This window comes from Prionailurus bengalensis, chromosome C2, assembly GCF_016509475.1.
Source record: "Prionailurus bengalensis isolate Pbe53 chromosome C2, Fcat_Pben_1.1_paternal_pri, whole genome shotgun sequence".
NCBI lineage: Eukaryota > Metazoa > Chordata > Mammalia > Carnivora > Felidae > Prionailurus > Prionailurus bengalensis.
The window spans coordinates 145505226-145532310 of NC_057350.1; the positions used below are offsets into that span (position 1 = coordinate 145505226).

General features: G+C 35.9%; 1 protein-coding gene across 1 annotated transcript in view; it reads left to right on the forward strand.

The window, feature by feature from the left end:
- The first annotated feature begins 912 nt into the window (after positions 1–912).
- ZCWPW2 (zinc finger CW-type and PWWP domain containing 2) overlaps positions 913–27085 on the forward strand; it is an 84915-nt gene continuing 58742 nt past the window's right edge. The window contains 3 exon segments of the mRNA XM_043595581.1: positions 913–933; positions 935–1248; positions 12642–12801. Of these exon segments, the coding sequence (XP_043451516.1) occupies positions 913–933; positions 935–1248; positions 12642–12801 (495 nt within the window).

Consider the following 27085-nt stretch of genomic DNA (forward strand, 5'->3'; position numbering starts at 1 on the left):
ATTTCTAAAGCAATTTGTGGTGACCCTGTAATACGATAAGTAATTGAGTTTCTAAACGTATGATTAACTCATGAATTAAGAGCTTGTTTAAATGGTGCTTATACTTGGAGAATGGTATTTTACTAACTCATGAATATGGTATATTGACATCATTCTTTAAAGTAGGTTTTTATTGCAAAATAAGTTGCTAATATTTTTACTTTATTTTAGTTATATTATTTTTAGTACACACATAATTATTGAGCCTAGAAGTTGGAGGCTTAATCATATAATTCTAATGTTTTGTATGTTAAAAATTGTTATAATAAAATACTCGGAGAAATGTTTTTTTCAAACCACTTGAATTAATGGATAAAAGGCAAAACTGTATAAGCAAAAGATTCCTTTAGTTTTAAAAGGAGATTTAAAACTTTGATATGGTGAAATATTTTGTTACACTTGATTTTCGTCAGAAGTAGAAAAGGGTTATCACATAATTTCATATACATATACATCCCAAGAGGCAGTACAGTTTAAGTAGGTAAGACCACAGAATTTGGAGCCAAATTGCCTGCATTTAAATCCCAACTCTACCATATCCTAGCTCTGGGACCTCAAACAAATTACTTTTCTTAGCTTCAGTTTTCTCTGTAAAAATGGTCATACTTATTTTTATTTTTATTTGTTACTTAAAAAATTATTTTTAAGTTTGAAGCATTTTATGCCCAGAGCAATTGATGCTTCTATTTTGTTCCTTTCTTTCTGGGTAGGTAGAAACATACATTGTTCAAAATGTATAGTCTTTATGGGATAGAGAAGATGTAGACAAAGAAGGTATAATAGAGCTGTTTCTCTGATTTTAGTTTGAACTTTCTTTCCTCATATTCTTGAATATTTATTCTTTTCTTCTGGTTTTCCAGATTAAATGCATTTATGGAAAAAGAAAAATTGGATGGTAATAGTAGAATACTGTAATGCTGCAATGGATTCCTCAGCGGAAAACAGTATGTACGTAAACAAATTGTGGGTTCAGTGTGAGTATGAAAGCTGTTTGAAGTGGAGATTGTTGTCAAGTGAGGATGCAGCCAGAGTTGATCACAATAAACCATGGTACTGCTTCATGAACACTGATTCAAGATACAATAAGTGCTCTGTTGCTGAAGAAGACTTTCCTGAAGAGTCTCAGCTTCATCAAAGTGGATTTAAGATTGTCTATTCACAACTCCCTCTTGGAAGTCTGGTTTTGGTAAAATTACAGAGTTGGCCAAGGTAAAGTTTTTGTTGTTGTTTTATAATAAACCATTGAGTTACAGTCTTGCTAAGTTTATGAATTTTTTAAACTTTTCAAACAATCAACTTTTTTCTACTATTTGTCTGATTTCTTATTTACTGTTTCCTGATCTCATCACTATTATTTCCTTGATACTTTAGGGTCTGATTCTTCTTTTTCTAATTTTTTAAATTAGAAACTTTAGGTAAATTATTTAAATCCTTGTTCCTCTTGAAATAGGCAACCAAAGCTATAAATTTATCTTTAAGCACAGCTTTAGCTATTATGCCACAAATTTTGATATATTGTATTTTATTACCTTTAGTTTCAAATATTTACTAATTTTCTGTGTGATTATCTTCTTTCAAATGAGCTGTTAGAAGTGTATTTTTAAGTTATGTAATATTTGGGGATTTTTAAATATCTTATTGATATTGAGCTCTAGTTTAAATATATTGTACTCAGTTTCTTTGAATCTTATTTTATGGCCCAGCATAGTCTGTCTTGAAAAGAATGTATATTCTATAATTGTTGACTAGATGCCCAAAATATTTTTTTTCTTTTAGATTCTATAGATTTACTATTGTATAGCTCAGCGTTTCCCACACTAGACTGATTTTCCCAAATGTGCAATATGTACTGTTGTTTGTCTGGGAAACTGTTTATCGCTCCTTCTATTCTGAATGATAGCCTTGCTGGAGTATTCTTGGTTGCAAGTTTTGGGGCTTTTTTTGTTTTTTTGTTTTTTGTTGTTTGTTTTTTTTCTTTCAGCACTTTGAATGTATCATGACCACTCCCTTCTGGCCTGCAAAGTTTCTGCTGAAAAATCAGCTGATAGCTTCATGGGGCTTCTTCCCTTGTATGTAATTGTTTTTTCTCTTGCTGTTTTTAAAATTCTCTTTATTGCTATCTTTTGCCATGTTAATTATTATGTGTCTTGGTGTGGACATCCTTGAGTTGATTTTTTTGAGCATTCTCTATGCTTGCTGGATCTGGGTGTCTGTTTCCTTCCCCAGATTAAGGAAGTTTTCAGCTGTTATTTCTTGAGATAAAATTTCTGCCCCTTTTCTCTGTCTTCTCCTTCTGGGACTCCTTAATGCAAATTTTATTATGCTTGATGATGTTACTGAGTTCCCTTAACCTGTTATCATTTTTTATTATTCTTTTTTCTTTTTGTTACTCAGTTTGCTTCCCATTACCCTGTCCTCCAGATGTTATCTGTTCTTCTGCCTCATCTAATATGCTACTGATTCCCTCTAGTGTGTGTGTTTTTTTCTTTAATTTCAGTTACTGAGTTCTTCATCTCTGACTTGTTCTGTTTTATATTTTCTAGCTCTTTCTTGAAGGTCTCACTGAGATCCTTCACTCTTTTCTCAAGTCCAGTGAGTATTTTTATGACCATTACTGAATTCTTTATCATGCATATTACTTACCTCTGTTCCATTTAGCTGTATTGCTGTGGTTTTGTACTGTTCTTTCATTTGTGACATATTCCTTTGTTTCCTCATTTTGTCTAACTCTCTGTGTTTGTCTCTATGTATTAATGAAGTCAGCTATGTTTCCTGATATTGAAAGTGGTGGCCTTATGAAAAGGAGGTCCTGTTGTGGCCTATAATGCAAGGCTCCCTGTTCACCAGAAACAGAGGTGTGTCCTGTGTGATTTGCTTGCACCCTACTAATGTGGCTGAGTCGCATTTGCCTTAGTCCAGTTGGCTACAGTGGCCCACTTTGCTTGTGGGTGCACTAGGCAACGTTTGGTCCTTGTGCCATTAAGGGGTCAGTCTAGGTTGTCATGGGCTTGTGGTTGAGTGGTGTCAGCAGTCAGACCAGATGTCTGTCCCCAGTCTGCCTGCTGGGGCGACAGTTGGACTGATCAACAGGGCACCCTCTCTGTGCTGCCAGCTATAAAGTTTGGCCACTGGGACTGTGGGGGCACTGATATGTGTGGTTATCTTCCCCTCTCCCTGGGGCAGAAGTCATTTTGGAGTGGTACCAGTTCCCCTTGGAGTTGCTTGCAGGCTGTATTGGGGCAGGAGCTGCTTTGGAGGGACTCATGCTGTGTCTCTTTCATTTTATATGACATGAGTTCTGTTCTTTAAGAGATTTTTTTCAGTCTGTTTTCTCTCTGTTGTTCAGATTGGATCATTTCTACTTTAAGTTCACTGATTCTTGCCTCTTTCATATTCATTCTGCTGTTGAGAGTATCCATTGACTTGTTTGTTTTGGTTATTGTATTTTCTGTTGTAAAATGTACATTTGGTTCTATCTTCTATTTATTTTCATTTTGGATTTTATTTAAATCTGTTTTAGCAGGCTGCTCCTACTACTGCACTGAAGGGATATGAGGGAACCTCTCTTTACAACCAGGTGGCAGTTGGAAGCCTAGGTTTTCTACTCAGCTTTCACTTAGTCTCTTGGAAGGGAAGGGTGTTTCATTACTGGTAGGCAGGGATGAGAGTTGAGCCAAGTCACCAACTTGGCTGAGAGAGGTAGAGTATCTTGTTACTCACCTCCACTGATACCATGGGGGGAGAACCATGCTAATGCTGGAAGGTGATAACAATTCCAGCTTCCCAGTAGGCCTCTTCTGCCACCACCCGAGTGGGAAGGACATGGGGCTTTATTACTGCTGGGTGTATTGAAGTGTAGGCTCACCATTTGACCTTTGTTGATGGGGATAGAGTTGGGATCTGCAGATTTTTCCATGGTATTTAGCTGTTTTCCCAGCTATTGCTTAAAAGTTTTCTGTCTTGCTAGGCTTTCCCTATGCTGGTCCTTTGACTTGAGAAAGCAGGCTTCATATGGACTTTTTGTTCCTTTGCACCCATTGGTGTCTCTGAGTTGCTGGCTTCTTTAGCACCCAATCTAGGAGATAATGAGGCAAAAAGAACACTCAGGCAGCTCCCTGTCATATCATTCTTCAGGTCCCAAGGTCCTTATCTGGCTTATTTTCTCTTCATCTTTTAGAATCTTCTTACGTTTGTTTGAAATATAATACCCAGAAATTTTTGGTGTACTTAGTGGGAAGAATATAGAGAATTGAGTCTATTTCAACTTGTCCAGAACCGGAATCTGCAGAATAGATTTTCTTTAGCCTTTTTGTCTAAATCGTATACCCAGAGCCCCTTATTCTATTATTTTCTCAAAGTATCAAAAATACGAACTTGTTTTCTGAAATTTCTTAGCATTTTTCTTTTCACATATTTCCTCCCCAGTTCCACACAACCTCACATACTATCAATATCCCAAAACAGTGTGGCACATTTGTTACAGTGTGTGAACCGGCATTTACCTATCACTGGTGACCAAAATCCACAGTTTACATTAGGGTTTGATCTCTGTACTGTGTATTCTGTAGGTTTTGACAAACGTATAATGACATGTATTCACCATCATAGTATCATACAGAATCGTTTCACTGGCCTAAAAATCTCCTATGTTTCACCATTCATCCATCCCACCACCCCTGGCAACTGGAGATCTTTTTACTGTATCCATAGTTTTGCCTTGTCCAGATTGCTATATTATTGTAATCATGATATGTTGCCTTTTCAGATTGGATTCTTTCGCTTAGTGATATGCATTTAAGTTTCCCCTATGTATTTTCATGGACATACGTGGTTGTTTTCATTTGTATTTCCCTGATGACATGTCATGTGGAGCATTTTTTAATATGCCTATTTGTCATTTGTATATCTTCTTTGGTGAGATGTCTACTCAGATCTTTCGCCAATCTTTTAATTCAGTTGTTCATTTTCTTATTGGGGAGCTTAAGAGTTCTTTGTGTATTTTGGATATCATTTCTTTATCAGATATGTCTTTTGCAAATATTTTCTCCCAGTCTGTGGCTTATCTTCTCATTCTCTTACCAATGTCTTCTGCAGGGCAGATACTTTTAATTGTAATGAAGTCCAACTTACCCATCTTTTTTTCATGGATGGTGCTTTTGGTGTTGTATCCCCACTTTTATTTGTACCTTCTCTTTCCTTTATCTGTATTGATCCTTTCTTCTTTGATTTGGATTATACTTCCAGCAATTTCTCATCAGTGTAAGCTTTTGTCCTGATAAAGGAGTTTTTTGTTGGTTAGTTTTAAGTGTTCATAGGGCCCAGACTGCTCCGATACCTTCAGGTTTTGTTGTAGCCCCCCTCGTAGTTTGGCTGCTGTGCTCACGTTGACTTGCTGCACTTTTCAATAAGTACTTCTTTCAGTTTTGAGGTTCTTATTTCACAAACCCATCAGACCTCTGGTTGCCTTCCCCCTCCCACCGTTTCCCCTCATACGGATGCTAGTAATATGTGGGTCTTGTAACTGTCAGTAGTTTGAACCTGCCTGCTCCTATTTTGGTAGTTTATGTGGATAGCTTATCACTTAGTTTTGTTATAGATGTTGTGTGTCAGGTTTTGGCTTTGCTATTATAGTTGTTCTACCCGTACTTATGGGGAAATTTCAGGAGATTTTAAACTACAATAACATTGGCACTATCTTCCCAGAATCCCTTGCTATTTTACATTGCATTCTCATACTTAACATTCTCAAAGCTAGGATACTCTGCCTCATATTACCTTGTTTTCATTCACAGTTAGCTATTCTTCATGAAGAATATGTTTTCTTTCATAGAGAGACTGTGATGGACTCACGTTAACATACATATACACATTCACACACACACACAACACACACACACACACACACACACACACACACACACACACACACCACACAACACATACATAAGAGGCCTTCAATTCAATACCTACATTTATGTTCTTATTCTGTCACTTACTGTTGTGGGCTGAATTGTGGTCCCCAGAAAGTCATACTTTCAAGCTCAAACCTCAGAAGTGACTGTATTTGGACTCAGAGCCTTTAAAGAGGTGACTAAGTGAAAATAAGCCATTAGGGTGGGCCCCACACCAATCTGACTAGTATTCTTATAAGAACAGGAAATTTGGACACACAAGGAAACACCAGGGATGCACATGCATAGAGGAAAAACTATGTAGAGATACAGTAGGAAGGTAGCTATCTACAAGCCAAGGAGAGGCTTCAAGAGAAGCTATCACTGCTGACCTATTAATCTTAGATTTAAAGCCTCCAAACCTATGAGAAAATAAATTTCTGTTGTTTATGCCACTCACTCTATGGTATTTTTTGTGGCAGCTTTAGCAAACTAATATGTTTAATGTCTTTGCAAATATGGAAATCTCTCTGAGATATGTACCATTTGCTACGGAGTACTTTTCTAGAGATCAAATATGAAATATTATAAATATATACATATTATTTATTTAAATCATAAAAATATTATTTTTTTCTGTAAAATAATTAGGATTGGCATGAAGAGGAGCTAGATAGCTATGTAAAAAAATATTTTAAAAGACATGAATATTGGAGCACCTGAGTGGCTCAGTTGATTGAGTGACCAACTCTTGCTTGCAGTTCAGGTCATGATCTCAGAGTCGTGGGATCAAGTCCCGCATCCAGCTCCACCCTGAGTATGGAGCATGCTTAAGATTCTTATTCTCTCTCTCTCTCCTGCCCCTCTCCCCAACTCACTTGCTCTTGCTCTCTAAAAAAAAGGCATGAATATAAATGCTTATTTTATGATGTTACTTATGACAGTATTTGTAGTCCCATGTCATTTTTCAGATCTAAAATTAATATTTTGAAAGCATAGAGGTTTTATTTTCTAATGGAAATTCTTAAGGTTCAATAACTAATTCAAGAAATGTATTTGTTTCTTGTCACTAAATCTGAAATACTATGTTATAAATCTGATTAGGAATTTCTTTTGCAGTTTTGTGCTTATAACTGAGGGTTAGAACTTGAAATACACATGAAACATGTTTTACTCCAGCCCCTAAATGTGTCTAATCTATGATTAGAACCATCAGAATACCTGCAAAATACAGCTATATCTACCTTCTTGCTTTATTGGAAAGAGTAGAATGCAGTTGGCTAAGTAATCAGATGTATTCCTCTTTATGAAATAAGTATAGTTGAATACAGGTTTAAAATATAACTTTAAAATATAAAAACTCAAATCTAGTCATATTTTTTTATTTCTTACTGTAAATACGTACAAAGATTATAACAGGATAAATTGCAATAGCAGAATATAAAGGTAGAATTAACCCACTAAAAACAATCAAACATCAGTTCTTAATTAAGCAACATTAAAGACGTTGAAGTTTCAAGTGGGAAGACCAGCTAGGTGGCTATGGAGACACTTAGGAAGTAACATTATCTGGGTCAGTTCTTGTTAGCCTATGGGTCTTAACACTGAGCTTTGAAGGCTCAGAAATTCAATCTTATCAACATCTCAGAGTTAGTCTTTACAAAAGAGTTGACCTTTTCTAATAAAGCTGAAAAAGCCGAAGAGAGACTGATACAGAATCTAGAAAGGCCTATTTAATCTTTATGTAATAAAAACAAATAATTGTCAAGAGAAAGCACTTTGTCTATGGGCAAACTCCATGGAAAATCAATTTATAATAGTTACATTTACCTCCGCATTGTGAGATACCTCCACACTTACATGCTTACAAAAGTACATATGTTGCTTCTTGTCTTTGATCTATGCATGTCTGTTGTGCTTAGGGTGGGGATACCTACATGTACTAAGAAGAGAAAAACTATCTTCCTAATGTTTAAGCACCCTTAATTTTTAAAAATCGATCAAATAGCATGGTATTCAGCTAGAAACGGCATAGAAGTTAAAAGTGAAAAATAATGGTGCATACTTTCCTTAGCAGAAGAAGATACATTGTCAAGCAGAAACTAGGCTCTATTTAGGGTAACTACCTTGGGCATATTTACACAGACATTTTACAAAGTTTTTCATAAATACGAAAATAAGTTTATAGAAAATATATTTGCATTATAATGTAGTGTAGTAGTAAAATTTAATAGTAAAATATGCCTTTAAATTAACAAACAAATCCAGTGATACATTTTAGATATAGTATTTAAATTTCTTTTTTTTTTTTAATTTTTTTTCAACATTTATTTATTTTTGGGACAGAGAGAGACAGAGCATGAACGGGGGAGGGGCAGAGAGAGAGGGAGACACAGAATGGGAAACAGGCTCCAGGCTCTGAGCCATCAGCCCAGAGCCTGACGCGGGGCTCGAACTCACGGACCATGAGATCGTGACCTAGCTGAAGTCGGACGCTTAACCGACTGCGCCACCCAGGCGCCCCGAGTATTTAAATTTCTAAAATGAGATTTCTACTAGATCCTTTCACTATTATAAAATATTATTTGATTACTTCTTATTTACATTATTTTGCCTATAGATTAATATACTTATAATGTGGGGGGGGTGGGGATGGGGAATCCTCTCTTCCTATCAGCCCCCTGTAGTTGGGTACAGCTTAGAGATTTTGTGGCAAGTATAACATTCAGTTAGTGATGATTCCAATTCATCCATTTTGTTTCCCACAGATAAAGAAGGAGGCCCAAGTAAAATCTGCTCTCCTCTTAAACATCCAAACCATGGCTTGAAAATAACAGTCTGTACTTCTCACTGAGTATAAATACACAGCAACTGAAATCATGCTTAAGCTTCAACTTCTATTGAAGGCAGTAGCTATCTTATTAAAGATCATTTCTGGGGCACCTCGGGGGCTCAGTCGGTTAAGTGTCTGGCTCTTGGTTTCAACTCAGGCCATGACATCATAGTTTGTGAGGTCGAGCCCCATGTTGGCCTCTGTGATGATGACACGGAGCCTGCTTGGAATTCTCTCTCTCTTTTCTACTCCTCTCCTGCTCATGCATGCTCCCTCTCTCTCTCAAAATAAATACACATTAAAAAAAAAAAAAGATCATTTCTACTGGATGAGAAATGTGTAAGACATCAGTTTCTTCATGGTATATTTGCACTTGAAGTTACCTGTTGTATCCAAATTTCTCCTTTTCTCCAAGTGGATTCCAATACATGGATCTATTTGTGTTGTATTTGTGTGTTTTACCTCCCACCGCCCACAGATTCTAAAATTTATCACACGACTTTTCTTGTAATTCTGATACCTTCCCATCGGGTTGCCATCTCTTACTCTCCCTCTCTCCCTCTAAGCCCACAGACAACACTTTAGAATTTCTCAGCAATATGAAGGTGAAAAATCGGGGGGTGGAGGTGCACAATGCAGTGTCATTGTTGACAGTTTTAGAACTCAAATGGAGTTCAGAGTGAGATCAAAAAAATGGACATCAGCTTTCTTCAGTCACACGGAGTCAGAGAAAATGATGGCTGTCGCATGTGGAGAGAGGTAATCTTGCTTTCTGCAGCCATTGCCTCTCCTCAGCCTCTCCTGCAATTTGGTACATTCTATCTAGTCCTGCTTGACTAGGAGTCAGACAATTCCTTTGCACTGCCTGAAGAAATACTAAAGTGCCCCAGTTATTTGGACATTTGAGGATACTTTTCATAATTCATCTGTAAACCAGCATGCAAAATTTTCTATAATGTAACATGTTTTAAATAATGAATAGAAGCTTTTTTCTTTCATTGGCATCTAATTATTTTTAGGAGTCACCTCTATTTTTATTTATATTTTTTAAAGTAATAATTTAAATTGAATACTCTTGGGCCCAATAAGTTTGTGTGTAAAAGAAGTTGTATCAGAATTTGTGTCAGAAAAGCTTATCTTAAACAGAGTAACTGCAAAATTTCTTTTCATGTCTCAAGTGTTATAAATCCTGTGATTGTTTTACACTGAATGGAGTTGATGCTACTTATAATTTGATATTGCTTGGCAATAATCCTTTTTAAAATTGCTGTGAGGTGCAAATCACCTAGTATTAAACACGAACCCCTTACGTTTTACAGAGCAGTCAACAAATATAACAATCACAATTTGGCTTCTTTTAAAGTAGTTATTAATCCAGTTGGAGGACCTACTGTTTCTTGATTTCTGATAAGTTAGAAGTGTCCAATGCAGCTGCCATTCATTCTTAATCATTTATTTGGCTATTGAAATCTTTTTCTTTTGAGTGGGTTCCTTCAGAAATGTAGATTTCCAATGTAGGTTTAAAAGATAAACTCCACTCAAGGTTTCTTTTAAGCACTCTTGAGCCCAATAAGATTGCCAAATAGCAGTGATATTGTGATGTGAACCTGATCATAACTAGATAGGTCCTGAACCTCTCTTTCACTTTTCCATTATCATTTCCAGTTTTCCAAAGTATTAGACTTCTTTGGGTTCTATGTTGCCTGACTCAATTTGTGATCCTCCAGCCCTTCCTCTTCCCTGATCTAGGGCTGCCAGACAGCCCCTTCTCCTAACTCAGAAAGGCCCAAGAGTCAAAGAACTCTGCTCAGCATCCTGTTCAATTCACATACTCCACCATCCCTGGTGACTGGTGCACCCAAGTCATCACCTGGCAACTATACTTGGGATATGTCAGCTTCTTGGAATCAAATTTTTTTTTCATTAATACTAACTATGACATATTGTGTTAGTTTACATTGTGTTATTTGTGATCTGTAAAGACTTTTTTTTACAGTGGTATGGTAGATGTATTTCTATATTTAGGACTTTGTGACTTTCATATCAGTAGATAATTTAGTAGAAGATCAACCATCTATGGTCCTCAAACCCAAGAAATTTGTAGATTTTGCATTTTTGTGATTTCAGATTCTTTATAGCATGATTTGTATGCTTCCTCTAGGTTTTAAAATTACCTAAATGTCTAATTTGTCCAGTTTCTAAATAAATGCGGCAAAATAATGCTTTGTATCATTCTTCCTACTTCTCATTTATACCAACAATCTTACTGTATATGATTGTATTAGTTTGCTAGGGCTGCCATAATGAAGTATCAAAGACTAGGTAGCTTAAAAATAACAGAAATTTATTATCTTACCCTTCTGAGGCTAAAATTCTCAGGTCAAGGTGTGTCAGCAAGGTTGATTTCTTCTGAGACTCTCACCTTGGTTTGTGGATGGTTTTCTCCTTGTGTTCTTCATATGGTCTTCCCTTTGTGCATGTATGTGTCATAATATTCTTTTTTATAAGGAAACTAGTCATGTTGTATTAGGGCCCACCTTTTAACTTAGTTATTTCCTTAAAGACACTATCTCCAAATACAGTCACATTCTGAGATACTGGAGATGAGGACTTCAACATGTGAATTTGGTGAGGGGAACACAGTTTGGTTCATAATGATGGCACTCTACAATATTTTGATTTGCCAAAACCCAAAAAATGTATAAAGCATGTACTTGTTTGAATTTTATAACTAGGACAGTGAGGAACCAGAGTCATAGCAAGGCTTATTTACCTGCTTGAGGCCTCTTGTCTGGTAGAAGGCAGAACACGAGCCTGAATCTTCTGATTTGAACCTGACTACCTTTTTTCACAAGAGAGCTGCAAACCGAAGTAGAACTTGGCATTCCTTAGTCACAGCTTCCTGACCTTATTTGCTGTCTTCCTTTCCTGCATTAGTCTCCGAACAGTAGGTCAGAGTCTCAAAAGATTGCTAAAACAGTCAAAACTTAGTTGATGTATATATATATATCTTAAAAACATCTATATACATATACAGATATATATATCTTTATATATAACATATATATATCTTTATATATATCACATATATATGTGTGATATATATATCTTTATATATGTAACATACATATACATATGATATATATACATATATATATATATTTATATGTTTTTGCCAAATGGAAAAATGAAACCTATCAAGGAATTTCTAGAGGTTTATGTCACGAAAGAACATACCTCTAAAGATTTATTTTTAGTAAAGGATAAATCTTATTTCTAGAACTAAAAATTTTTAGAAATTTGGTCTTCCAGTGGAGCAGATGCAAGGAAGGGGCAATATAGAACTGCTGAGCTCTGTTTCTGCATTTCCCACAGTAGTTAGAATTTTTAGTGTTATCGCAGCCTAAGCTGCCAGTACCCCTTTGGCAGCCCTGAGCCCTTTGGCTCAGGAAATGCCAGCTCTCTTCTACCCTGTCAGAAACTGTCAGTGGGTTGACATTTTAGTAATTAAGCCTTCTGATTGGTTAGAGTTGATTCAAAGCTGCCATGAATCTTACATTTCCTATTAACCCTGACTAAATGTCTCTTACAGATCCTGGAGATCATCCTTCTGTCTTATAATTCTTTTTCCTTGTATCTTATGTTTATCTTAAATATGTGACTTTTCCAAAGCTTTCTATATCTACAAAGATACAACTGATTACATCTATCAAGTGAATATCCTACTTTTAAAGGATACAAGTATGAATATGTTTAATTTGGGGGAGTTTTAAAAATTCCTAGGAGAAAGTTTGATATATGATTATAACAGATGTATTGATTTCTGCCTTTTTTTTTTTTAAAGCATCAAAATAATTAAAACTACTTTCTTTTGAAAGCTGGCCAGGGATACTTTGCCCAGATCCTTTTAAAGGGAAATATGTGACCTATGACCTGGATGGAAATGTTGAACAGTATCACATAGAATTCCTGGGTGATCCCCACTCAAGATCATGGATAAATGCAACATTTGTTGGACATTATAGTATCACATTAAAGGTAGGTACAGTAACATCCAAGTTTTATTCTTCTTGTGCTTGTTTTTAGTTATGGCCATTTTTGTCTCAGAACCTAAAAGATACATAATTATTTAGTTTTATACTTATATGAACAAAATAGTATATACTATTTGTTTAAACCAAATATTTGGATTTTTAAAGAAGTTTTTTCGAAGGAAGTGTGAAAACTAGAGCAGTTTTAAATTTTATTTTTCTAATGGAAATATAGTATGAATCAATGGAGGACTTTACATAATTGCCTTTTGAAACAATTTTAAGATTATCAGTTGGTAATTTTTAAAAATTTCCCTTGAGAAGACTCTAAGTTGTAGCCCTAGCTCATAGGGAAAATTAATTGTGGAATGCAACCAGAGTTTCAAATTTCAAACAGAATATTTCATTATACTAACTCCTTCAGTATCTTTTTAAACTTTAAATCACACACTACAATTAATGAATAGGCTGGACTCTCAGGTTAATGAGAGTAGGTGACGTGGATCTATTTCCATGGGTTTGGTTTAGTTATTATAAATCAATTCAATTATCTGTGTCTGTTTTATAATATTGAAACTTTTCATCTGCAAACCATGCTTTCATTAGAAATCTGATTTAAAAATAGATGTCAGAAATGTGGATTCCTTTGTTTCTATTTTGTGGTGAAGCATATATATGTTCCAATACACATATAGATGAATGTACATTTAAACCACACCATTTAATCCACAGTGTAAGTAAATCTGTGTAAATTTGAGGTAGTTTAAAACAGGCTTTTACTATATCTTTGGCATAAGCACTATCTTTTTTCCATGCAACTTGAAAGAAACTGGAATGGAAGGCCATTTTAATAAAAATATTTAAGCATGAAATAACATACATACATTCATTCCATGGTAGTTGTGAGTCAGTCATCTTAATGTGAGGCACCTTCTCTGCTTTGACATTTTGGATGTGTTCCTAGCCACTTCTGCTGGCAACCACAGAAGACAGGAAGAATTGTTCTCCCTTCTGTGCCCTTCTCCCCTTTCCTAAAGGACGGGAAAACCTTCTAGCTCTCATGAAGCAGGCCTTAGAATCTTAGACATTTGACAATATGGTAAAGAGCAAGGCATTCTTAAGAAATTATATTTAAATGTAAGTGAAAACTAGAAGTGAATTTTTAAATTGTCTCAACTAATATTTCTCTCAAGATTTGAATTCTGTCAGGATTAATTTAAGTTGATTCCAGTGACCATACCATTAATCCCTGGGACAAGGAAAAAAATCTGATGCTAAACAAAGCTAAACTCAAGCATCGGGACCCAGAAGTTTTTAACCTTCTGAAAGCATTAAAGCAAACTTGGAAATTCTTGCAAAGACCATCAATTCAGGGCTCCTTAAATTAAGCAGACCCCTAACAAGGATGAGAACAGATAAAAATATTCATTTCCCCTTTTCCTTCCCCCAGTCTCCCAGCTAGGTACTCTAGGTAGATAACCCATTGGGTGCCCACAGGCTTGGGCAGTTCTCTTCTCTACTGTCACTCAGGGTACCTTTCCTACATGCTCTTTTGTGTGTGTGTGTGTGTGTGTGTGTGTGTGTGTGTGTGTGTGTCACTCTTTTTGTCTGTATCTTTTTCTTGTTCCCTTGGAGCTGATAATAATAGGGGTGACTTTCTCTGTGGGTCTCTTCATTCAAGGCTAAAATTTTAATTCCCTTCTACCTAATTCAGCTGGCACAAGTCAGATTATTCCTTTGTGCTCTGATTCCCCACTCCTGCCTATCTAAGGATCTCCACTTACCAGGATGGGAAGACTCAGATTGAAGCCTCATTGCCCCCAAACTACTCAAGAAACAGAAATGAAGGAGGTTGACTCCAGAAACCCTGCCAACCAAGGTAGAAAAATGGTAAACAAAAATGTTACATATGAGAAATTGGTTGAAAAAGAATAATTTCAGTCTATGTATTATCCAGGGATAGCTGAGATTTCCCTGTCCCTGGGAGATGGAGATAGTATTAGTCCCAACCTACAGTTCTCTTGTCTAGACTTCCCAGAAATTTAATATTTTAATGGTCCTTTCTTCACTGGAGCTCCCATAGCATCATATTCTGTCTCTACACTATACCACATTGATCCAGATATTAAGTTCACACCCCTTCCTCCATAAAAAAGGTCACTCACATGAAAAATACTGTATAGTAGCCAATGTGGACTTAAAGATTTTTCTAGAATTGGAAGAGGATGCACATTGTACAAGTTGTCTGATCTTTTTTTCTAAAACTGGCAAAGGATTTATAACTTTCACTGCTTAAACCAACTCTTATTTCATATATTATTTTAACATCATTTTATCCTAATTTGTATAAGCTTAGTTTAACAGGTGATTAAATATTTAAGAGTTTTCACTAAATATGGACTACACTGCAGTGTATATGTTAAGGTGGGAGAGAAATATGTAACCCTACAAAGACATTATATGCACCTGTGAGAAAATGAAATATTGTTATATTTTAGATTATGAAAAATTTAACTCTTTTAGTTCATGTTTGTCAATTTTTTTTTGAATAGTCAGTTTCCCCTGGTTGATATATTTATGGGACCACTGACTTACTAATTTTATCGTTGAAAGCACAACAGAGCTCTGTCACTGCCTATTGATAGGTATAGAGGATAAATTTTTCCCCAACATATAAAACTTCTCATAGATACACTGGATATACTTTAGAAAGCAGTTGAAGGCAATATTTAGATTGTATATTTGTAATTTATATTAGTTTATTCATACAGTTATTTTTTCATTTACTATAAAATCAGCAGCTCTATAGACAGCTGAAACCCATCTCCCCCTTACTTAAAATAAATATGAACATGTACCAGATGGCTATTTTCTTTAAGAGTTGATACACGGAATACAGTTCTTTCCCCAATTAACCCAAATGTTGTTCTTTTGTATTTAGTAGATACATGTCTGCAGAATCCATTATTTGCAAGTTTATTTTTTAGCTTGACAGACTATATGACTTAGTTTAGCATTTCTGAAGCCTGGCTGTGCATTAGAAAGCTTTACAAAATAACAAGAAAATGACAACAGCAACAACAATGTGGCAATGCCTGAGCTCTACTCTACTGGATCATTTCGATCAGAATCTCTTGGTGTAGGGCCAGGCCTCAGTAATTTCAAGTTCCTCAGATGAATCTAATGTGTAGGCCAGAGACTAAATTTTCTCAACTTGAGGCAGAGTTTGTTGGCTTTATCTTGACTAGTGTAGTAATATAACTTTGGTTATGGCTTACTGTTTCCTGTTGCCTTCTATTTCTTTGCTTAGTCTTTTACTTTGGTTTGCCTGGTGATTATGCTTACTGCCATATGTTCACATGTCAAACCCATAATAATCTGTTTGATTGAACACAACTTTAAGGTCATTCCTGTCACTCAACATTCTGCATAATTTATAGATATTGCTGATAAAGCTGATATATAATTTGAACTTAATTTTTAGTAGGTTTAAGTTGATCATCCATCTTATTGGTTGTATAGAGTCATTATAATTTTTCTAGGACATAAATAATGCACTCCAACCAGTGATTGCTTGGCCTGCAGTTTTCTAATTTTTCATATTGCCAAGAAAACATAGATAGTTCACCCTTGATGCTATGATGCTCCAATGCAAAATTTAAGGGTTTATTTTGTCCATGATGTGAATGGATTTTTTTGGCTTTATATTCTAGTGGTCTGCTTACTACTGTATGTAGGGTGTACCTATAGGTATGCAACTATGTCTTTGGATATCATTTGTGTATTAACCCATTATATTATGGAGTTGCCTGTATTTTCCAGGAAGATGAGCAAGGAGCAATGCCATATTGCTAAAGTTGAGCTCTGCAACTCCTAATTCTGTTTCCTAATTGGAGTAGCATTAATAATGCTCTCCAAAAATTTCCAGATTTCTTTCTTCCTATTACAAAGAATTGCATATTTGATACTTGTGGTGGGGTGGGGCCAGTGAGTTGTGTGGAATTGATGAATGCCACCTTTTTGAGCACATAATGTGTGCAGGGCAACATCCTCCAGAGTTCACTTTCCCCGTGGCACTGTGACCAAAAATGTTTGAAATGTCGATTTGCTACTCTCTCAGCCTGGATCCCTGAATGACTGCTACTGCCCCCTCCCTACCAGAAAACAGATAAGCAAAGTGAAGAAGATACAGGTCTTGTTTAGTTAAGCCCATGGGATTATTCCAACAAATGCACTAATGATGGCACAAAGGATGTCCCAGTTCTTTGTAACTTGTATCTTTAGATGGACCATTTTGAAATTTCAGTACTCTGAAGAATTTGGCCAAATGACTAAAATCATAGTACTCTAAATCTTCCAGTCTGTAAATAGAAATAACACAACTTGTTACCCTGTAGTAACTTATAAAGTAAGTTTATTTCTTTTCTGTATAATGATAAACATATGAGTAGAACTTACCAACTGATGATCAATTTATTGAATATAAATTGGGTCTAATAAATATCCTCCAACAAAGGGCTCCAATGTCAACATGCACTGTGATGACTCAAATGACTAAAAGAGCCCACAGACAGCAAAGATGCAATGAGTCTCTGCCATAGGCCGTGGGTTGAGTAGATCCTTTTCATATAAGTTTTAAAGTCTCATAGCAATCCCATGAAGATTGTCACTATTTGACATATAAAAGAAACCAAGATTCAGGCTACTTGTCTAGCCCAACATCATTCAACTACCAACAGATGAGATAATGATTAGAATCATTGTCTAACTCCAAAGTCCAAATTATTTATCTTTCTATACCATGCCAGTACTTATGCATCAGCAGTGGCCTGGTTTATTGTGAATGTTTTCCCCGCATTTGCCTACAAAATGAGGAAAATTCTCATCTTTTAATTCTAAAAGGTTGAATCGTGGAAGTCTCTGGTAGACTTGCTCTTTGTTTGCCCCTTGTTGTTCCCCTTTGGAGGACTAGTGACCAAGCAGAACTCTTGATATTTTCAAATTACATTTGCAATCATCATAACAAGTGAATATGGATTAACATCTATTTGAGCAAGTGTTTTGCTTATTAGGATCCAAATTCTAAGAGTGTAGTTTGTAATAAGGATTAGCAAATTAGTGTATAACTAGATCATCAGGCAGTGTTTTGCTCTTAGAGTAATGGAATAAGACTGGATGCAAATCTGTTGACCTAACTCCATGGAAAACTACATTTGTAATATCAATTATATATATGTGTGTGTGTATGTGTATGTATATATACATATATATATATATATATATATAAAACCCATATTTCTTATCTTATAGTGTGGTTACATTCTGATAAAACCATAATAAGTTGAAGATATCATGAGTCCAAAATGTATTTAATATTTCTAGCCTACCAAACATCATAGCTTAGTGTGGCCTACCTTAAATGTGCTCAGAACACTTACATTAGCCCACAGTTGGGCAAAATCATCTAATACAAAGCCTAGTGAATAATAAAGTGTTGAATATTACATGTAATTGAATACTATACTGAAAGTGAAAAAAGCATAGTTGTATGGGTATGGAATGGTTGTCAATGTACCGGTTGTTTACTGTAGTGATTGTGGCCTGACCAGGAGCTATGGCTTGCTGCCACTGCCCAGCATCATGAGAAAGTATCCACCACGTATCACTAGCCCAGGAAGAGGTCCAAATTCAAAACCTAGAGTATGATTTCTACTGAATGTGTATCATTTTGCACCATTGTAAAGTTGAAAAATTCTAAGTGGAGCCATCATAAGTTGGGGATCGTTTCTCTATATGTGTTTTTGCACCGTGTTCCTGCTTGCAAATAATCTGCATAACAAGCAAATTCTCATAAGTTTTTATTGTATGAATTCCATATTTGATATAAAATTTGCTGTAAATTTGGTATTATCGGATTCAGATTTTTTATTTGTGTGCTTGTTTTCTAAGCATTCTTTAGTTCTTGGCCTGGAGAAAGGTTAAGAAAATTAGAGTATGTTTCCATAACTGTGACCTTATTTGTGACTAATATGCCAAGAAAACTTTTGTAGTAATGTATATTAGGAAAAAAATTAACTTGTCATAGTAGTTCAAAGGGCAAGCCCTAGAGCCAGGCTCTTTGGGTTTGAACGTTGGCTGTGTTACCTACTAGATGATTGACTACAGGCGAGTCACTGAGTCTTTACATACCTCATCTTAAAATGGAGGTTATAATGGTATCTGCCTCCTAAAGATACTATAGAGGCTGAGATAATACATGCAAAACATTTGTCACAGTGCTTGTCATGTAATAGGTTCTTTTTAAATTATTATTATTGAAACATAGTTGACTTAGGGGCGCCTGGGTGGCGCAGTCGGTTAGGCGTCCGACTTCAGCCAGGTCACGATCTCGCGCTCCGTGAGTTCGAGCTCCGCGTCAGGCTCTGGGCTGATGGCTCGGAGCCTGGAGCCTGTTTCCAATTCTGTGTCTCCCTCTCTCTCTGCCCCTCCCCCATTCATGCTCTGTCTCTCTCTGTCCCAAAAAATAAACGTTGAAAAAAAAATTAAAAAAAAAAAAAAAGAAACATAGTTGACTTACAAAGTTATATTAGTTTCAGGTGTACAGTATAGTGATTTGACAATTCTATACATCCCTTAATGCTCATCACAATTAGTGTAGTCTCTGTAGTAGGTTTTTAATAAACATTAGTTGATGTTCTTCACTGAAACTACAGGTGAAGTATACATTTAAAATTATTTATTTCCTTTCCCTAGAAACCCACATCTACAGAAAGGAGTACCAAAAAGATACCAAGAACAATAAGATAGGAGAAAAGATCTTTTCTTTTGATGAAGATCATATGTGAAAAATGATACAATTTTAGTGTTTTTTATCAACTAACATTATGTTCCCAGAAATGGGAGGAAATAAAGCTAATTGATCATCTTATCCTTTAATTCTTTAGCACATGACTGAAAGAGGCCATTGCTGCAATGCTTTTCTAGTTGACTATAAACAGAAGTGCTCTGAAATATTGAAAGCAGGAGATAAGTTAGAGCCTTCTTAATCTGACTCCTTGGTGAGTGAATAGTCCCCAATATCAGCAATGTCTTGAGAATACTTCGGATTTGTTTGATGGAATTTGGAAGGAGAATAGGAAATATTATCTTTCATGTTCTTTGCAACTGAATGAAACCAGTTTCTTTCCCTATCTCTATTTCTGCTTTTTGATTCACTCACATTTATGTATGCTGACTTTGCTGCTCCAAATAAATTCTTGAATTCACCTCTGTCATCTTCCGACTTCATCTCTTATGAATTTAGATAGCTGTGAACTTCTACTGAAGTTAAAAAGTCCAAATTCAAATAATACGACCAACTTTATACTCAGATTATAAAGGATAGAACAAGTGGCTACCTTTCCCATCATCAAATGCATGAAAAATGTATTAAGTATCACCTAGGTTTCTCATATTGACTCTTCACTGGAACAGTAGTAATCTTTTCTAGGAAATTCCAATATATAGCTTTCTCAATTTTCTAGAAGTGTTTAGTTTCTGTTAAAGAAATCAAAATCAGATCATTGTTCATAAGCCAAAATATGAGGCTTACTAAATTGCCTTCAGAGTCATATCCCTTATTAGTAAGCCTGCTTTAAAATGAGTCTTTAGGGTGCCTGGGTGGCTGATTTGGTTGAATGTCTGTCTAACTTTTGCTCAGGTCATGATCTCATGGTTTGTGGGTTTGAGCCCTGTGTCGGTCTCTGTGCTGACAACTCAGAGCCTGGAGCCTGCTTCAGATTCTGTGTCTCCCTCTCTCTCTGCCCTTCCCTCACTTGCATTCTGTCTCTCTCTTTCTCAAAAAATAAACAAACATTAAAAAATGTAAAATAAATAAAATCACTCTTTTAGGTTGATGTTCTTAAATTAGTAAATAGTAGTGGAGTAACTTTTTGGTACATTCTTCCATTAGGGAATTGTGAAGTTCAAAACTCATAATCATATAACTGAAAGTCTACAATTGATCTATTAACTTTCTTTTGTCATTGTTTTTAAAAAATTCCCCCACATATTGATTAATTGTATCACATCTTCTAGCCAAAAGCCAGGACCAGTCTATGACTCAGACAAAACCCATTATCGCTAAACCCTAAACAATACTGATTGGACTAACTTTGAAAATAAATTTCAGAATTACGACTTACTTACCATTTGTTTAGCTCCCAGAATATGTGCTGATTCTGCATCACATATTTAGCCATCCTCTTCTAGAACTCCCACCTGCTTTTATGATTCTATCATGAAGCAGAATCTGGGCATCTGTTTGTAATAAATACAACTATTGTTTTCCCATAAACATATTCTATTAAAAATAAACAAGCAAATGTGGGGCAGAAAATCACAACCAGGATGCCTGGGTGGCTCAGTCTGAACCAACAGACTTTTACTATCATTTTGATTTGGCCATCCCCATAAGGTTGAAGGAACACATGAAATAATGTGGATTTCTATTTAACGAATAATTTTCTAAAATATTCCTTCTGATATGGTGCATCTGAGCGGCTCAGTTGGTTAAGTATCTGACTCTTTTTTTTTTTTTTTCAACGTTTATTTATTTTTGGGACAGAGAGAGACAGAGCATGAACGGGGGAGGGGCAGAGAGAGAGGGAGACACAGAATCAGAAACAGGCTCCTGGCTCTGAGCCATCAGCCCAGAGCCCGACGCAGGGCTCAAACTCACGGACCGCGAGATCGTGACCTGGCTGAAGTCGGACGCTTAACCGACTGCGCCACCCAGGCGCCCCAAGTATCTGACTCTTGATCTCAGCTCAGTTCTTGATCTCTGGGTCATGAGTTCAAGCCCCACATTGGGCTCTGTGCTGGGCGAGAAGCCTACTTAAAAAAAAAAAGAAAAGAAAATAGCATCCAACTAACTTTCCTTTAGGTCCAGGTCTTGATAACCATACATACTGTTGCTTAAAATCTGTTAGACCAATCCTGGCATTTTTAAGCCCGGGATAAATAAGCACATGTTATTTTCCTGGTTGATTTAAACCTGTTTTCCCAGTTCTGTTGAATGTCCCTAGCTATAACAGGCAGCCTAGCTAGAGCAGTGCTTTAGATGAGCAGAGGCCTTAAAAATTATCTATTGGCTCAGTGCTCACTTTGCTTCCTGTACTCTATTTCATCAATATATTAGTAATACTTCATTACTAACAATTTGTTACTAATACTGTCATTTTACATAGCAGTATTTACAGCAGCTCTCTTGCTGTAGACTCAGTGATATACTTAGTTTTGCAAAATAAAAGTCTACAACTTGGAATCAGAATATGTAAAATTCTTTAAACTGTACGTAATAAATAAAGTTGATTTAAGTTTTTGATTCTTTTTAAAAATTGGGATCAAATATATGTAACATAAAATTTAATATTTAACCATATGTTCAATGGTGATTTAAGTTTTCAACTACTGATAATAATCCTAGAAAAAATTTTCCTAAGTAGTGTAAATATGACCTGATACAGAAAATCCAGATGGCAGTTTTCTGTTATTTTCAGTACACTGTATTTCTTATGATATGGGCTATGAGCCTTTTCATAACACCGTCTTTGAGATTTGTGAAACAGACTTGCCTTTTATTGAAATGAAATTTTATAGTGGTAGAGCCCATGAATTCTGGAGCTTGATGTGTATGAATTCCAGCTCTGTCACTTACTAGCTATATGAGCTTGGGCAAGTTCTAAACTCAGTCCCTCAGTTTCCTCTTTTGTAAAATGAAGATAACAATAGTACCCACCTCCTGAGCTTGTTAAGAAGTTAAAATGAGTTGTTTGTGAAGTGCTTAAAACCGTACTTGACACCTAATACTACAGAAGCATTGATTGAATTAGTAACTTAAAAAATTAATAATAGGGGTGCCTGGGTGGCTCAGCTGGTTAAGCATCCGACTTCAGCTCAGGTCATGATCTCATGGTTCACAAGTTCGAGCCATGCATTGGGCTCTGGGCTGACAGCTCAGAGCCTGGAGCCTGCTTCAGATTCTGTGCCTCCCTCTGTCTCTGGCCCTCCCCAACGTGTTCTCTGCCTCTCTGTCTCTGTCTCTCTCTCTCTCAAAAATAAATAAAAACATCAAAAAAATTTTTTTAATTAGTAATAGACTCTTTAATAGAACTCCAACAGAAATAAAATGTATACTCAGTCAACTCCTCCCTACTGTGAATAGAGTTCCTATCTCATTTTCTAGGATTGCATAGACCAAATGATAAATATTTATGTTCTGATCACTTATGACATTACTAATGGACATTCAAAAAATGCTTTACATTTTATAAAGTACTTTTTACATACACTATCGCATGTGATCTTCATTCATTGTTAAGAAAGTTGAAGCTTAGGTTAAGTGACTTGCCTGAGATCACACAGCAACAGAACTGGGACTGAAGCCTAGGTCTTCTGATTACAAACTCCAGGTTTTTACATTATATGTCAACCTTCTTGACATTTATATTGAGCCATCTGCTTCTAATCTTCAGTAGCATACCAAATTTATAATAAGCTATCATCTGTAAACTGGAGTATCCCAAAGTCCTTCTTACTGATATCATGCTGTTAATTCAACCTACTTGATTAATTAACTTAACCATAAACCAGAACTTTTCAGTTTGACAAAGGTGTAAAAGCTTTTTTCTTCATGTTTAGTGTATTGATTCCTGGCCACAGATTTAGAACCTCTCCATGGCTGTCATTAAAGCTTAGTATTTATTTTATTCTCTTGTAACCTTAGAAGTAATTGGTTATCATTTAATACAAACATCGGTGCTTGATGCCAGGATTTGTGTTTTTGTTTTTTTGTTTTTGTTTTATACTCTACTGTTGGTTCCCAAAATTGCTCAGTATCACATTATCCCATAGAGCTCTTTAAAAACATTACTGTTCTTTTTTATTGAGCCATTAAAAAAGATAAGGAAATTCTACCATTTGTGACAACAGGAATAGACTTTGAAAGAATTATGCTAAGTGAAATAAGTCAGACAGAGAAAGACAAATACTATATGACCTCACCTACATATGGAATCTAAACAACAACAAACTCAGAAAAAGGGATCACATTTGTGATTATCAGAAGTGGAGGGTGGGAGGAAGGAACTGAAGAAGGTAGTCAAAGGGTACATACACACTTCCAGTAGAAGATCAGTAAGTACTAGGGGTTATAAGGTACACCATGATGACTGTAGCTAACACTGCTATGTGATTTATAGGAAAGTTGTTAAGAGAATAAATCCTAAGAGTTCTCATCATATGGAAAACAATTTTTTTCTTCTTTCTTTTCTTTTTATTGTATCTATATGAGAAGATGGATATTAGCCAACCTATTGCGGTAACCATTTCACGATGTATGTAAAGCAAAACATCCTGCAGCTTACCTTAAACTTCTGCAGTGATGGGTGTTAATTATTTCTCAATAAAACTAGGATAAAAAATACACACACGTGTGTGCATATCTATCTAGCTATTCCTGAACCTACATACTGGGGAGTGTTCTGTGAATCTATATAGTTCCTTGGTGAATCTGAAGAACCACTATATAGCAGGCTATCTTACCATAAATACCTACTTTCTATCCTTATTAGAATTAGCTAAAGAAGGTGTTTATGAAAATGTTATTTTTTTAAGTTTATTTTGAGAGAGAGAGAGAGAGAGAGAGAGAGAGAGACAGAGCAAGTGGGGGAGGGGCAGACAGAGAGGGGGACAGAGAATCCAAAGCAGGCTCTGTGCTGACAGCAGACAGCCTACTGTGGTGCTTGAACTCTCACAAACCATTAGATCATGACCTGAGCTGATGTCAGACATTTAACTGACTGAGCCACCCAGGCACCGCCAAAATGTATATTTTTAGTGTGTGTGTATGTGTGTGTGTGTGTGTGTGTGTGTGTGTGTGTGTGAAATGTGTAAATGTGTTTATGAGTTTGTGGTGCTAAACAAGCCAGACAAATCTTTAGCAAAATTGTGATGTTAGACTCCCCTGTCCCTTTAAATAGTTTCTCTCCTTTGGTGTTGGTTGATTTTCTCCCTGCAATGACACCTGGAGCCCTCTTAAGACTTTTTCTCTCCTCTCAAAATCTGATTTCAGGTCCATCACACTAAATGACCGATGTATTGTTTGTATAAAAATTGTTTTCAGAAGGATGTCAGTGTAAATAATAGACCAGCCTAAAGTGTCAGACTGAGACTTCTTAGGGGCGCCTGGGTGGCGCAGTCGGTTAAGCGTCCGACTTCAGCCAGGTCACGATCTCGCGGTCCGTGAGTTCGAGCCCCGCGTTGGGCTCTGGGCTGATGGCTCGGAGCCTGGAGCCTATTTCCGATTCTGTGTCTCCCTCTCTGTCTGCCCCTCCCCCGTTCATGCTCTGTCTCTCTCTGTCCCAAAAGTAAATAAACGTTGAAAAAAAAAAAATAATAATAACCACAGCATATAGTAGTTGTCTATCCTAATAGGAAAAGAACTTATATATTCAATATCTAAGTAAATAGACATTATGTTAGTAAATATATGTTAATAAAAAGTTTATATCATAGCCTGCAATTTTTTCATTTTCCATTCAGACTATTTTAAACTGCTTGGTTTCCTATCCCTCCCTCTATACCCAGCTTTGCAAGGAATACTCAGTTCCTGTTTTGGTTATATTTGGTAATATTTCCCAATATTTCAAGCCAAGTAATGGAATCGTACTTTAATTGGACTCTCAGATTTCCTTATTCTTTCTTCCTAATTTCTCCCCTAGTATTCTTTGCATTCTCAGTATTATCTCTCAGGGGTGATACATAGTCTCTCAGATCTCTGTGAAGGATCAGACTAAACAGAACTAGAACTTTTTTCTTTTTTTTTGTCAATCTAGCTAGTTCACACTTAACGTTAGTGTGGGGAGAGGGGGACATAAATTATTTTCATCTTAAAACCCTGCTGAATTAGAGTAAGCAAAATTCCTATTTACGTCTTTGGAAACTTAGAGTAAACAATAAATAAGATCTTAAAAGCAGTATTTGCTTCTGGTGTTCAAAAATTGGAATAAACTGTCTAAATAATCCAGAGTTGATTATATGAAGATTCTATGAGCCTATGTTAAAGATGAGAGATGAGAGTGGAGGGTATTAGGAAGCCAAGGGGTGTGTGATGCACATGGGTGTGCTGTGACTGACCATCTTCTAGTGTGCATCCAAGGAACAGGAATGTTCTTACTGTCTGGATTACTGGTTGCTTTTGGAGAAATCCAATTTAAGGAGGACAAGATATCCTTGTGATTAACTTTCTACTGAATTGCTGTAAGTGAAAACAATCTTCCCAACAGAGGAGAAGAGCGATAGCTTTGATGAGATAGTAAATAGAACCATGCATCAGGGCAATGCATGGTTAGAGTCAGCGAGCTGCACTGCAAGTTTGAATGTATAAATAGCAGCAATTAACGTAAATCACTAGGCAGAATACCTTAGAATAGGCAGTAGTGTTGATCCCCAAACATTTAGTGGAGATGCATCCCAAAGGAAAATTATTTTGTATTTTTTTAGATTATGAAATGTATGAATTATATCCTTATGTTTCTAAAGACATATTATGTAAGAAATAACTTAAAGTAATGGTCAATATGTGAAGTCATTTCAGTGAATTTATGAAGCTCAATAAAGTAGGCTAAGTACCTATGATTCTAGTTTTTCAGGTCTTTAATATATGCTGAACGTTGTGTGTAAAAAATACATTTTGTAAATTATAAGTACTTATTTTGCAGTTCACTTTAATATTGATATAGCCAGAATGATAATTTTGGATCATAGATGTTACTGTTGTATCTACAGAATTGTAGTGAGACTCTACCCTCCCCAAAATAGGTCACATTAAAAATCATTTGATTGAATTACTTTAGTTTTAAAATTAGGTACGAGTTTTTGCATATTTAAAGGACTTGAAATTAGACACACTCTTTTTCCTAAGAAAATATATACTACTAATATCATGGGCTAAATCAATGGGCCCATGAAATATTTTACAGATCTGAATTCTGTATAAAAACTGAAGTTCTGTATTGTCTTTGATAGTTATCATGTTTATAAATTTTTCTTCTCCTTTTCTAGGGTTAATCACATAATTCAGGATTAAAATATAGTAGCTTTTCATTTTCATCTCCAATTTTCTGACTGGATTGTATCAATGCCACCCTGAACAAAAAAAATCTATTTTTAATAACACTTACTGAGCTCCTATTGTTTGTGACTCTTCTAGGCTCAGATGTAAATAAAACAGACAAAATTCAAATGCCCTC